At 44.0% G+C, this 12,167-nt stretch overlaps 1 protein-coding gene across 5 annotated transcripts in view; it reads left to right on the forward strand.

The window, feature by feature from the left end:
- The window catches only part of LOC139276009 (cilia- and flagella-associated protein 47-like), a 1,107,008-nt gene that overhangs the window by 743,014 nt on the left and 351,827 nt on the right, over nucleotides 1-12,167 (forward strand). For all 5 annotated transcript variants that reach the window (XM_070893331.1, XM_070893333.1, XM_070893335.1 and 2 more), the window contains one exon: nucleotides 4,251-4,459. In XM_070893331.1, coding sequence (XP_070749432.1) covers nucleotides 4,251-4,459 — 209 coding nt within the window. The remainder of the gene's footprint in view (nucleotides 1-4,250; nucleotides 4,460-12,167) is intronic.

Here is a 12,167-nt window from a genome sequence, read left to right on the forward strand (position 1 = left end):
AAGGTGGCACTCAGTTTATTTTCATATTTTGATACATATTAATTACCTAGAATGCACTGCCTGAAACGATGGTGAAGCAGAATCAACAGTAAATTTCAAAAGGGAATTGGATTTATACTTGAAACTGGAAAATGTAGTAAACAGTGAAAAGCATTGTATCAATCTACAAGAGGACATAGAGATACTGGTGAAAGGAAGAGACACATTGCAGATGGAATTTAATGCTAAGAAATGTGAAGTGATGCATTTTAAGTGGAAGAATGTGGAGAGGCAATGGCCTAGATTTTGCTGTAATAATAATGGTGAAGCTAAAAGCGTCAACGTTATTATGGGATAAATCTGACAGTAACTTCTGGCATCTGCACATGAGCAGTTAATTGCTGAAATCCAGACGTTGCTTTCAGAGATGCCCTGCTTATCCATAGGGCGCACTTTTGCAGTCCTCGACCATGGAATTGGCACTGAAATCATTGGAATGGCAAGAATCCAGGGTAATTATCCACTAGTCTCGCACTAAAAGTGGTTGGAAAAGTTAGGGTTGACACATTTAGGAGTAAGTGAGTTTTTAACGCCTTAATAAGTATTAATTATTGCTGAACAAATTCTCAGACCCTGAAAAATTTATTTTACATGTGTGGAGTCTCATTCCTTCAGAAGAATATTGTTGTTGAATTTTTTTAAAATAATTTTTTTTTAGTTTATCTGTGTTTTTCTTATTTCTCCCTTAATCCAATCCGTATGTCCCAATCTTTATTTTGCTTTTTGTACTCTTGTACACTGATTTAAATGTAATTTATATTTCCTGTTTTTTACTTCCTGGTTTGGAGTCTGCCTGCCTCAGTGAGGATTCTTTAATATAATTGGTTGAAGAGCCTTCCTGTTGCTTGACCTGCTCACAGATGCCACAGATTCCCTGTGGAGGGTGCTGCACTTGTTCAGAAAAGGGATGAGTAGAAATCTCCGCTGACAAGCCCATGGAAAGTCTCTGGGCCTCTGTATGCGAGATGAATAGCAAACACCGTTCCTTTGCTGCTGAGAGAAAAATCCATACGCATATAAACAAAATGGTACAATTTTAAAGGAGGTTTAGGAACAGAGAGACCTGGGGTTCACACTCACAAATCTTTGAAGGTGGCAGGACAAGTTGGTAAAGCTATTAAGCATATTAGATTCTTGGCATTATAAACAGGCAAAGAGTACAAAAGTAAGGAAATTATGTTAAACTTTTATAAATTACTGGTTAAATATTATATCTGGTTGCGTATTATATTCAATTCTGGGCACCACACTTTGTTTTGGAAGGATGTCGAGGCCTTGGGGAGAATGCAGAATTATATCAGGGATGAGGTACTTCAGTTATGTGGAGCGACTAGAGAAGCTGGGATTGTTATTTTCAGAGCGGGGAAGGTTGAGGGAGATTTAATAAAGGTGTTCAAAATTATTAGGGGTTTTGATAGAGTAAATAATAGAGGAAACTGTTTTCCACTGGTGGGTGGGTCGGTAATCAAAGGACACATATTTGTGAGAATTTTCAAAACGAACAGGTAGTGGAAGCAGATCCAATAGTAAATTTCAAAAGGGAGTTGGATATATACTTGACAAGGAAATATTTGCAGAGCTATGAGGAGAGGGCAGGGAAATTATACTGATTCTTTCAAAGAGGCACAATGGACAGAATGACCTTCTGTGCTGTAAGATTTTATGATTCAATGATTTGCACTGTATATTGCAGATTATAGAAATGGTCCAGTGAAATGAAATACAATATGATGATACTAAAAACAGGTTTTAAAAATTGTGGTGTTAATGACAGGGAATGGAATTCTTCCCATTGCAGGTATTTAGTGTCAGTATCAAGTACTCCCAGGTCTGGTATAGCACAAGAGATGTAGAGTAAAGCTCACTCTACCTCTACCTCAGAAGAACACCCCTTAGGGGGCATAATCTTAGAATAAGGGGCTGCCCATTCAAAACTGAGATGAGGAGGAATTTATTTTCTCAGAGGGTTGTAAATTTGTGGAATTCACTGCCTCAGAGAGCTGTGGAAGCTGGGTCATTAAATATATTTAAGACAGAGATTGACAGTTTCTTTACCAATAAGGGAATAAGGGGTTATGGGGAGCAGGCAGGGAAGTGGAGCTGAGTCCATGATCAGATCAGCCATGATCTTATTGAATGGCGGAGCAGGCTCAAGGGGCCATATGCTCTACTCCTGCTCCTATTTCTTATGTTCTTATGTTCTTAATGTGATATTTTAATCCATTTTCCATACCAGCAACTCTAAGATGTGCTGCTTTGGGTGAAATTGTTAATTATTGCCAAATTAGGGGTATTTTTTGTTCTGTAGGTCCATGCCCACTAGGATTTGGATTGAGATTACCCAACCTCATTTCAAAAAGCACCCTTATTCCAGCAGACAAAGAAAACTTACTTCCCAAGGCCTAGATTTTCACCTAGGTTCCATTTGTAAATGGCTAATTTTAACCCACTTTACCACCCAATATCCATCCTAAATATAGTTCTGATTTAACAATGAACATGATCACCATTGTCTTTGCTCCCCACCACAAACTCCGGTCCTTAGCCACCAGCTCCATCCCTCTCCCTGGCAACTGTCTGAGGTGGAACCAGACCGTTTGCAACATTGGTGTCGTATTGGAATCCGAGATGAGCTTCAGACCACACATCTGCGCCATCTCCAATGCCGCCTATTTCCATCACCATAACATCATCCAACTCTGCCCCGACTTCAGCTCCTCTGCTGCTGAAATCCTCATCCATGCCTCTATTACCTCTAGACTTGACTAATCCAATGCTCTCATGGCCAGCCTTCAATTTTTCACCCTCTATAAGCATGAGCCCATCCAAAACTCTGCTGCCCGTATTCTAACTCGCACGAAGTCCCAAATGCGCAGCACCTGTTGACCTACATTGGCTCTCAGTCTGGCAATACCTTGATTTTAAAATTCTCATCCTTGTTTTCAGTTCCCTGCATGACCTCGCCCCTCCCTATTTCTGTATCATACTCCAGCCCTACATCCCTCTGAGATTTCTGCACGCCTCCAATTCTGATCTCTTGCACATCCCCAATTTTAATCCTCCACCATTGTTGATCATGCCTTCAGCTGCTTCAATCCTAAGTTCTCAAATTGCTTCCCTAAACCTCTCTGCCTCTCCTTCTTTAAGACGCTCTTTAAAACCTACCTCTTTGACCAAGCTTTTGGTCATCTATGCTAATATTTCCTTATATGGCTTGGTGTCAAATTGTGATTGATCTTGTGAAGTGCTTTGGGATGTTTTGCTACATTAAAGGCACTATGTAATTGCAAGTTGTTGTTGTTATCCGGAATTTGGGGCCTGTCAATATACGGTTTGACAGCTGATCCTCGGGGGCCCCGAAAAAGCAATCGCTGGCGTAGAATTGGGCTATTTGCCCAGTGACTGGCCAGCAATTGCACACACACGTCTTATGATTGATGCAAGCAGGCATAGGCCCTATTTGCATCAACTTAAGGGGATATCTATTTTAAAGTGGAATTCTGTTAAATTAAAAATGTTCACATCCAAAATTATGCACATCACTTTATTTAATGAGTTTATGAAACAATTGGATTACAGTTTTAATGATGTATAACATTATCAAAAAACATTTTTTTTTTAATTGAGTTTGGTGCAACTTATGAATAAAATTCAATTTCTGTAATTTGTATAATTATTAGATTTTGGGATTGCATTGCATATCATTAGGAGATACCCTTTGTAAATTATTGAAGTGGAAATCTGTTTATTGATTGGAGGACCGGGCCCACGTGATCCCAGGTACGCTTTTGAACCGACTGCGTCCCTGGGATCCGTGGGCCATTAAGTTGCCCTCCACATTGCAGCCTGCGACCCCAACTTTATGCAGCCTGGACACCTGGAGGTACTTTCATACTCCAGAGGTGTGTCTCCGACCACAATTTCTAGCCCAATAACATATAATTTTATAATTAAATTTAAAGCTGTTTTGATGCAGTGCACTCTGTAACACTGAGATTTTTTTTGCTATTAGTTTCATGTCTACATTTATTCTCAGGCAATCTCCAGCTAATTTAAGAAAATGGAATACAGCAACAAAGTTTTAAAATGTAAAATATAAGACTGAAGAAACATTTGTGTTAAAATATAATTTGTGAGAATTGTCATAATTCTAGTATTCTGATGTTAAGTAGCCTTGGAATAGAGAAAACTGATATTTTCACTTTTTTCAGTAAATCTAGATAAGGAAAATTCAGCCATCATGCCAATGAAATTTATTTCAAAAGGGCCAGGTCGATACCCTTGTCAGATCCTGCTATGGTCCCCATATGATATCCGTTTGTACAACATTACATGTGTGGTAAATCCTGAAGACTGCTTTGAGACTGAGTTGGAAATCGCTGCTTCCACCCACCAATCTGTCATTAAAAATATTCCTGTGGTAAGTGTTGAAAATGTAGCCTAGGTTTAACAAAATTCAACATCATTCAAATGTTTTATTTCCTCATTGCAGAAACTAATATATTCATTCTCCAGTAGCAATTCATATTCAAACATACAATTCCTGTAACAGAAGTTTGTTATTTCAGCTCATTAACTTCTAATAAAGTAATAGTTTAGTTTGAGGATAGGGGAAATAAGCAAACCACGTTGTGGACATATTAGAAGACACTGTTTAATCAGACAAAAAAATGGAGAAACATAAAACAATCTGAGAACAAAATGTAATTTCCATTAAATGTTTCATGCAGATATATCATTATATTCTATTACTCAAATTATGTTTTATTAAGTTAATTGATAGTGTAGATTTTAAGTGTGAGTATTCTGAACCGGCATTTTACAACAATAATCTTTTCAGTAACTTGCACTCTTTTATGTATGACTCTAATCAGCTTTTCTAGAATTCTAGTCCTTGCCTCATTCCCTCATGGGAAATATTTTATGGGATCTATTTATTTAATTTCTACTAGATTAATTTACTGTTTTTGAAATTAAGATGAGGTCTAGGAAGCCTCAAGTATAATTTAAGAACTATATTCATTCTGAATGGAGTCTTGTAGGAGGATTGAAATTTCTCCTGTTGATAATTTTGGCAAAAAAGGTTTTCCACTTCGTCCACTCATTGACCCTTTTGGTAAAATTTTCAACATCAGGAATTTGACACTCTGCATCGTTCACACTCATTGGGAAAAGAAATAAAGACTTGCATTTATATAAAACCTGTTATGACTTCAGGATGTCCCAAAGCGCTTTACAGCCAACAAAGTACTTTTGAAGTGTAGTCACTGTAGTAATGAAGGAAAGGGTAATCACTCCAAATACACATGACTCTCAGCCAAATTTACTGAGTAGATATCTAGTAACAAATGTCACAGTTTGAATCTGAGACCAGGACTTTCTGAGCTACTGCATGGAACCTGACATCCCAAATTGATGGATAACTTGAGGCAGATTTGAGTAACAGACGATCATTCTGATGCTCTTCAAAGCAGTTAAGGGCATCTCTAAGACAAGACCTTTGTGGATGGTGAAATTGTGCAGGGCACAGCAAGCAACAACAATGCAAGTCACATGAGCTGGAGCACACTGTAGACATACCAAGGCAGTGCTAGTATTCCTTTTAAGACAGCAATGGTGCTCTTGAGAATCAGTTTGTTGTCCGTAGGGACTCTGGACAGGGATTGTTCGAGGCTGGAGTAGAATTCCTCTTTGGCCTCATCTGTTGCGTCGAGTGTTGGGGCGTACGCACTGATAACTGTGGCGCACTGGTTCCGGGATAGGGTGAACCGGAGAGTCATGAGACGTTCGCTAATCCCGCAAGGGGAGTCTCTGAGGCGGCCATCAACTTGTTGTTGATGGCAAAGCCAACTCCATGGAGCTGGCGTTCTTCCTCTGGTTTGCCTTTCCAGAAGAAAGTGTAACCTCCACCTTGTTCTTTGAGCTGGCCTTCCCCTGCCCGTTGGGTCTCGCTTAGGGCGGTGATGTCGACTTCGAAGCGTCTGAGTTCCCGGGCAACGATGGCGGTGAGGCGTTCCGGTCTGTCACTGTTGGGGTTGTCCATGAGGGTCTTGATGTTCCAGGTTCTGAACTTCATTTTGAGGGGTGGAAGATGCCTGTGCATGAATTCTTTTTATGTGGGGTGGCAGTTGCACACTGGCTACCAATCAGGCTAAGCAGAGCAAGGTCTTGGTCCAGTGGCAAGGGGGTCCAAGGCGACTGGAGACCAGGCACTGCTAGTTGCCTATGGCACACCCACTCTTTCCTTCAAGGACTGTTTGTCCCACCTGTGGCAGAGACTGTTACGCTCATAATAAAGTGATGCAACTGAGTACTGTAGACAATGAGTAAGTGTGACCTTAGCTCCTTTATTTAAACTCAAGAGTGTTGTTACAGCAGGGGAGGCCTGGTTATATACAATGCTCCCAAGGGATGCTGGGATCCCTTGGGACTCCAACAGGTAGGCCCTCTGGTGGTGGTATGATACAGGTTACCTAGGGTTACATACATAACATCACTCCCTCCCAAAGTCAATAGTACACTTATTTATAGGGTGAGATGATCTAGGGCTTTTCGTTCCCTTGTCGATCGTCTCGGTACAAATGCAGGTGTGGGTGAGTTGGTTGGTTCTTCGTTGGGCTGCTGGACAGCTGGTCTTGCCGGGCTGCTGGGGATGATGAGTTCAGCTTCGTAGTCAACCATGATGTCACTTGCCACTTGTGTGTGTGTTGGAGGGTTGAAGTTGGTGGTGTCCTCTTCGGGTTACTCGTGGCTATTTGTGAATCGCAATTTGGTTTGGTCCAAATGCTTTCTGCACGTTAGTCCATTGGCCAGTTTGATCTGAAACACCCTACTCCCTTCTTTGGCTATGACTGTACCAGCAAGCCATTTGGGACCATTGGAATTTCCCAATGCCTGGTTCGAACAGCGAAGGAAATTTGTTTAAACCTGGGCACACGAAGTGTTGTCAGCGGGCGATAATGCTCGGACATCGTCCCATTTCCAGCGTATCTTTCCCAGCCAGCTCCTGTTGAGCAGTGTGGGACCATCGCCCGGTACATCCAGAGTGGTAGCTTGTGCACCGCTCCATCATAGGAGACCTTTACGGTAGCACCGCCAATTACAGGAATCAGTTCTTTCGTGTAAGTTCTTAGTTTCGTGCGAACTGGGGTTAAGACTGACCTTGAGGCCTTGTTGCACCACAATCTTTTGAAAGTCTTTTTGCCCATGATGGACTGGCTCGAGCCAATATCCAGCTCCATTGACACCTGGAATCCATTTAGTTCAACATTCAGCATTATCGGGGGACAATTCATGGTGAATGTGTGCACCCCATATACCTCTGACTCCTCGATCTGAGGCTCTGATTTGTTGTGAGCCTCCGTGCATCTGTCCTCCTCTGCAACATGGTTTTCAGGTTTAACAGGCTTTGCAGCTCGCCTGCACACTCATTTGAGGTGTCCCATTGTTCTACAGCCCTTGCAAACATACTCTTTGAATCGGCATGAATGGAAACGATGATCATCCCCGCAGTGCCAACAAGGTGTTAATGGCCTTGCATTCATCACCCTTGATGGTGGACTCTGAGACATCTGCGGACGTGTAGCTGCAGGTATGTGTGACGTGCCCTGTATGTTACGATTTGAAAACAACATCACTTTGTTCACAGTACTTGTGGCAGTATTTGTGTGCTGAGAGATTTGCTTCGTATTGTCACTGGTGACAATGAACACCTGGGCTATCACTATGGCCTTATTTAAGGTTCGGGTCTCTACAGTCAAAAGTTTGCGAAGTATGGTTTTGTGGCCAATGCCAAGTACGAAAAAGTCTCTGAGCATGTGCTCCAAATGTCCTTCAAATTCGCAATGTCCTGCAAGGCGTCTTAGCTCGGCGACATAACTCGCCACTTCCTGGCCTTCAGACCTTCTGTAGGTATAGAACTGGTACCTCGCCATCAGAACGGTTTTCTTCGCGTTCAAATGCTCTAGGACCAGTGTGCACAAATCATCGTACGATTTCTCTGTGGGTTTCGCTGGAGTGAGCAGATTCTTCATGAGGCCATAAGTTGGTGCTACACAGACGGTGAGAAGGATCGCCCTTCGTTTGGCAGCGCTCTCTTCCCCATCTAGCTCGTTGGCCACGAAGTATTGGTCGAGTCGCTTCACAAAAATTTCCCAATCATCTCCCTCCGAGAATTTCTCCGGTATGCCCACTGTTCTCTGCATCTTTGGGTTCGCTATCTGTATCTCGCCGCCAGTTGTTGTGTATGGAGAAAGAGTCAGTCTGAACACTGTGAGCTGAAAGTAAAGTGTGACCGTAGTCTTTTATTGCAGGTCTCCAGAGTGCCTCTCCAACCTGTGAAGCCTCCTTATATACCTGTGCTCGCAAGGGATTATGGGATCCCTTGGGACTCCAGGGGATGAGCCCTCTGGTGGCTGTACAGAGTAAATACAAGTATACATATGTAACACAATCCATTTTGAATAAGAATCCACAACAACCAAAAACATTTTGCCTAGAAATGGGCCCGCAAATTCAAAGTGGATCCTAGACCATGGTTTGGAGGGCCATTACCACAAACTTAGCGGTGCCTCTCTGGGTGCATTGTTCAGTTGAGAGCAAGTGTTGCATTGGCGCACGCATGGCTCTAAGTCTGAGTCGATTCCGGGCCACCACACATGGGATCTGGCTATAGATTTCATCATTACTATGTCTGGTTGGGTACTGTGTAGGTCGCATATGAACATTTCCCTGCCTTTCTTAGGCAAAACCACGCAATTACCCCACAAAAGACAGTCCGCCTGTATGGACATTTCGTCTTTGCGCCACTGGAATGACTTGATCTCTTCATGCATCTCCGCTGGACTAGCTCCCATGGAGGACACAGTTTTTTACCAGGGACAGTAAAGGATCCTGGCTGGTCGAGGTCCTGATCTGGCGGGCTGTAACAGGTGACTTTTCATTTTCGAATGCCTCCATCACCAAGAGCAAGTCTGCAGGCTGTGCCATTTCCACCCCGGTGGTGGGCAATGGTAGCCGACTGAGAGCATCAGTGCAGTTCTCTGTGCCTGGTCTGTGGCGGATTACATAGTTGTATGCAGACAACGTGAGCACCCATCTTTGGATACGGGCAGAGGCATTGATGTTAATCCCTTTGCTCTCTGAGAATAGCGATATGAGCGGCTTATGGTCAGTTTCTAGCTCAAACTTGAGACCAAACAGATACTGGTGCATTTTTTTCACCCCATAAACGCATGCCAGAGCTTCTTTTTTGATCATGCTGTAAGCCCTTTTGGCTTTGGACAAACTGCTGGATGCATAGGCGACCGGTTGCAATGTTCCCGATTCGTTAGCCTGTTGTAACACACACCCAACCCCGTATGACGACGCATCGCAAGCTAGCACTAATCGTTTACATAGATTATACAGAACAAGCAGTTTGTTGGAACATAACAGATTTCTGGCTTTCTCAAAAGCAGCCTCTTGTGATTTCCCCCATACCCAGTCGTCTCCCTTGCGTAGTAGCACATGTAGGGGTTCTAGCAAGGTGCTTAACCCAGGTAGGAAATTACCAAAATAGTTGAGGAGTCCCAGGAACGACCGCAGCTCCATCATGTTCTCTGGTCTCGTCGCGTTCTTGATGGCCTCCGTCTTGGCATCGGTGGGTCTGATGCCATCTGCCGTGATTCTTCTCCCTAAGAACTTGATCTCTGGCACCAGGAAAACACACTTCGAGCGTATCAACCTGAGTTCCACGCGATCTAGCCGACTTAGAACCTCTTCCAGGTTCTGCAAGTGTTCGATGGTGTCCCGACCTGTGACCAGTATGTCGTCCTGGAAAACCACGGTGCGTGGAACCGACTTTAGCAGGTTCTCCTTGTTCCTTTGGAAAATTGCCGCTGCCGATCGAATCCCGAACTGGCATCTGTTGTAGATGAACAGACCTTTGTGCGTGTTGATGCAGGTAAGACCTTTCGAAGATTCCTCCATCTCCTGCATCATGTAGGCTGAGGTCAGGTCCAACTTGGTGAACATCTTTCCTCCAGCCAGGGTCTCAAATAGGTCGTCTGCCTTGGGTAGCGGGTACTGGTCCTGTAGCAAAAAATGGTTAATCGTTACTTTATAGTCCCCACAAATTCTGACCATGCCGTCGCCTTTGAGAACCGGGACAATCGGACTGGTCTACTCGTTGAACTCCACTGGCGCGATGATGCCTTCTCGCTGCAGCCTGTCCAGCTCAATTTCCACTTTCTCTCGCATCATATATGGCACCGCCCGTGCCTTATGGTGGATGGGCCGTGTACCAGGAACTAAATGAATCTGCACCTTCGCCCCCGAGAAACTTCCAATGCCTGGCTCAAACATTGCTCAGAACCTGGGCATATGAGGCGTTGTCGACGGACGAGAGCGCTCGGATGCCCTCCCAGTTCTGGTGGATTTTTTCCAGCCAGCTTCTGCCAAACAGTGTGGGGCCATCTCCTGGTACAATCCATAGTGGGAGTTCGTGCACTGCTCCATCATATGAGACTTTTACTTCTGCACTGCCAATAAAAGGGATCAGCTCTTTAGTGTAAGTTCTTAGCTTGGTATTAATAGGGCTCAGCTTGGGCCTGTGCACCTTGTTGCACCACAGCCTGTCGAAGGCCTTTTTGCTCATAATAGACTGACTCGCACCCCTGTCCAGTTCCATGGATGCTGGAATTCCGTTCAGTTCAATTTTTAACATGATCGGTGGACATTTCGTGGTGAAGGTGTGTACTCCATACACTTCTGCCTCCTCGGTTTGAGTCTTTAGGTCAGCCTGATCCACCATGGATCAATCTTCCTCTGCAATGTGGTGGTTTGCATGGTTTGCAGCTTGTTTGCACATTCGCTGGAGATGTCCCATTGTTCCACAGCCTTTACACGCATAGTGTTTGAAGCGGCATTGATGGGCTCGATGATCACCTCTGCAGCCCCAACAAGGTGTTAACTGCCTCGCATTAATGATTGCTGGCGGACTCTGGGTCATCTGAGGTCATGCAGCTGCTGGCTTGTACGTTCTACCATATGCATTCCTGCCTGAAAACGTGTTACTTTGTGTACAGTATTGGCCGAAACCTCCTTATGCCGCGAAATTTGTTTGGTGTTATCGCTGGTGGACATAAATGCCTGGGCTATCATTATGGGTTTGCTCAGATTCGGTGTTTCAGCAGTCAATAGTTTGCGAAGGATTACCTCATGGCCAATGCCAAGCACAAAAAAGTCTCTTAGCATTTGCTCAAGGAATCCATCGAATTCGCAATGTCCTGCAAGGCGCCTTAGTTTGGCGACGTAAGTCGCCACTTCCTGGCCTTCAGACCGTTGACATGTGTAGAATCGATAGCTTGCCATCAAAACGCTTTCCTTCGGATTTAGGTGCTCCCGGACTAGCGTACACAGTTCTTCATAGGATTTAGTTGTTGGTTTCACCGGAGCTAGAAGATTCTTCATGAGGCCAGAGGTTGTTGCCCCACAGACAGTAAGGAGGATCGCCTTTCGTTTGGCAGCATTCGCGTCCCCTCCCAGCTCATTGGCCATGAAGTATTGGTCAAGTCATTTTACGAAGGCCTCCCAATCGTCCCTTACTGAGAATTTCTCCAGGATACCAACAGTTCTTTGCATTTTCGCATGGTTGTTCATTATCATGTCACCAATTGTTATACTCACAATAAAGTGATACAACTGAGTAGACAATGAGTAAGTGACCTTCGCTCCTTTATTTAAACTCCAGAGTGTTGGTACAGCATGGGTGGCCTGCTTATATACAGTGCTCCCAAGGGATGCTGGGATCCCTTGGGACTCCAACAGGTAGGCCCTCTGGTGGTGGTATGATACAGGTTACCTAGGGTTACATACATAACAGAGACTGTAATTCCCATATTGGACTGTACAGTCATCTGAGAATTCATTTTTAGAGTGGAAGCAAATCTTCCTCGATTTCGAGGGACATCCTATGATGATGTTGATGGTGCTCTTGATGACTACTCAGGTTGAAGCATGTGCCTCGATGTAGTGTTGTACAACTACTGTTTGCACAGCTCTAAGTGGAGCCATTATCTATGGGATCAGGGGTATGCCTTATCACCCAGAAACCATGCTGATGGGATTGTCTTCCTTGAGGAGCTTTG

Source organism: Pristiophorus japonicus, chromosome 11, assembly GCF_044704955.1.
Source record: "Pristiophorus japonicus isolate sPriJap1 chromosome 11, sPriJap1.hap1, whole genome shotgun sequence".
Taxonomy (NCBI): Eukaryota; Metazoa; Chordata; class Chondrichthyes; family Pristiophoridae; genus Pristiophorus; species Pristiophorus japonicus.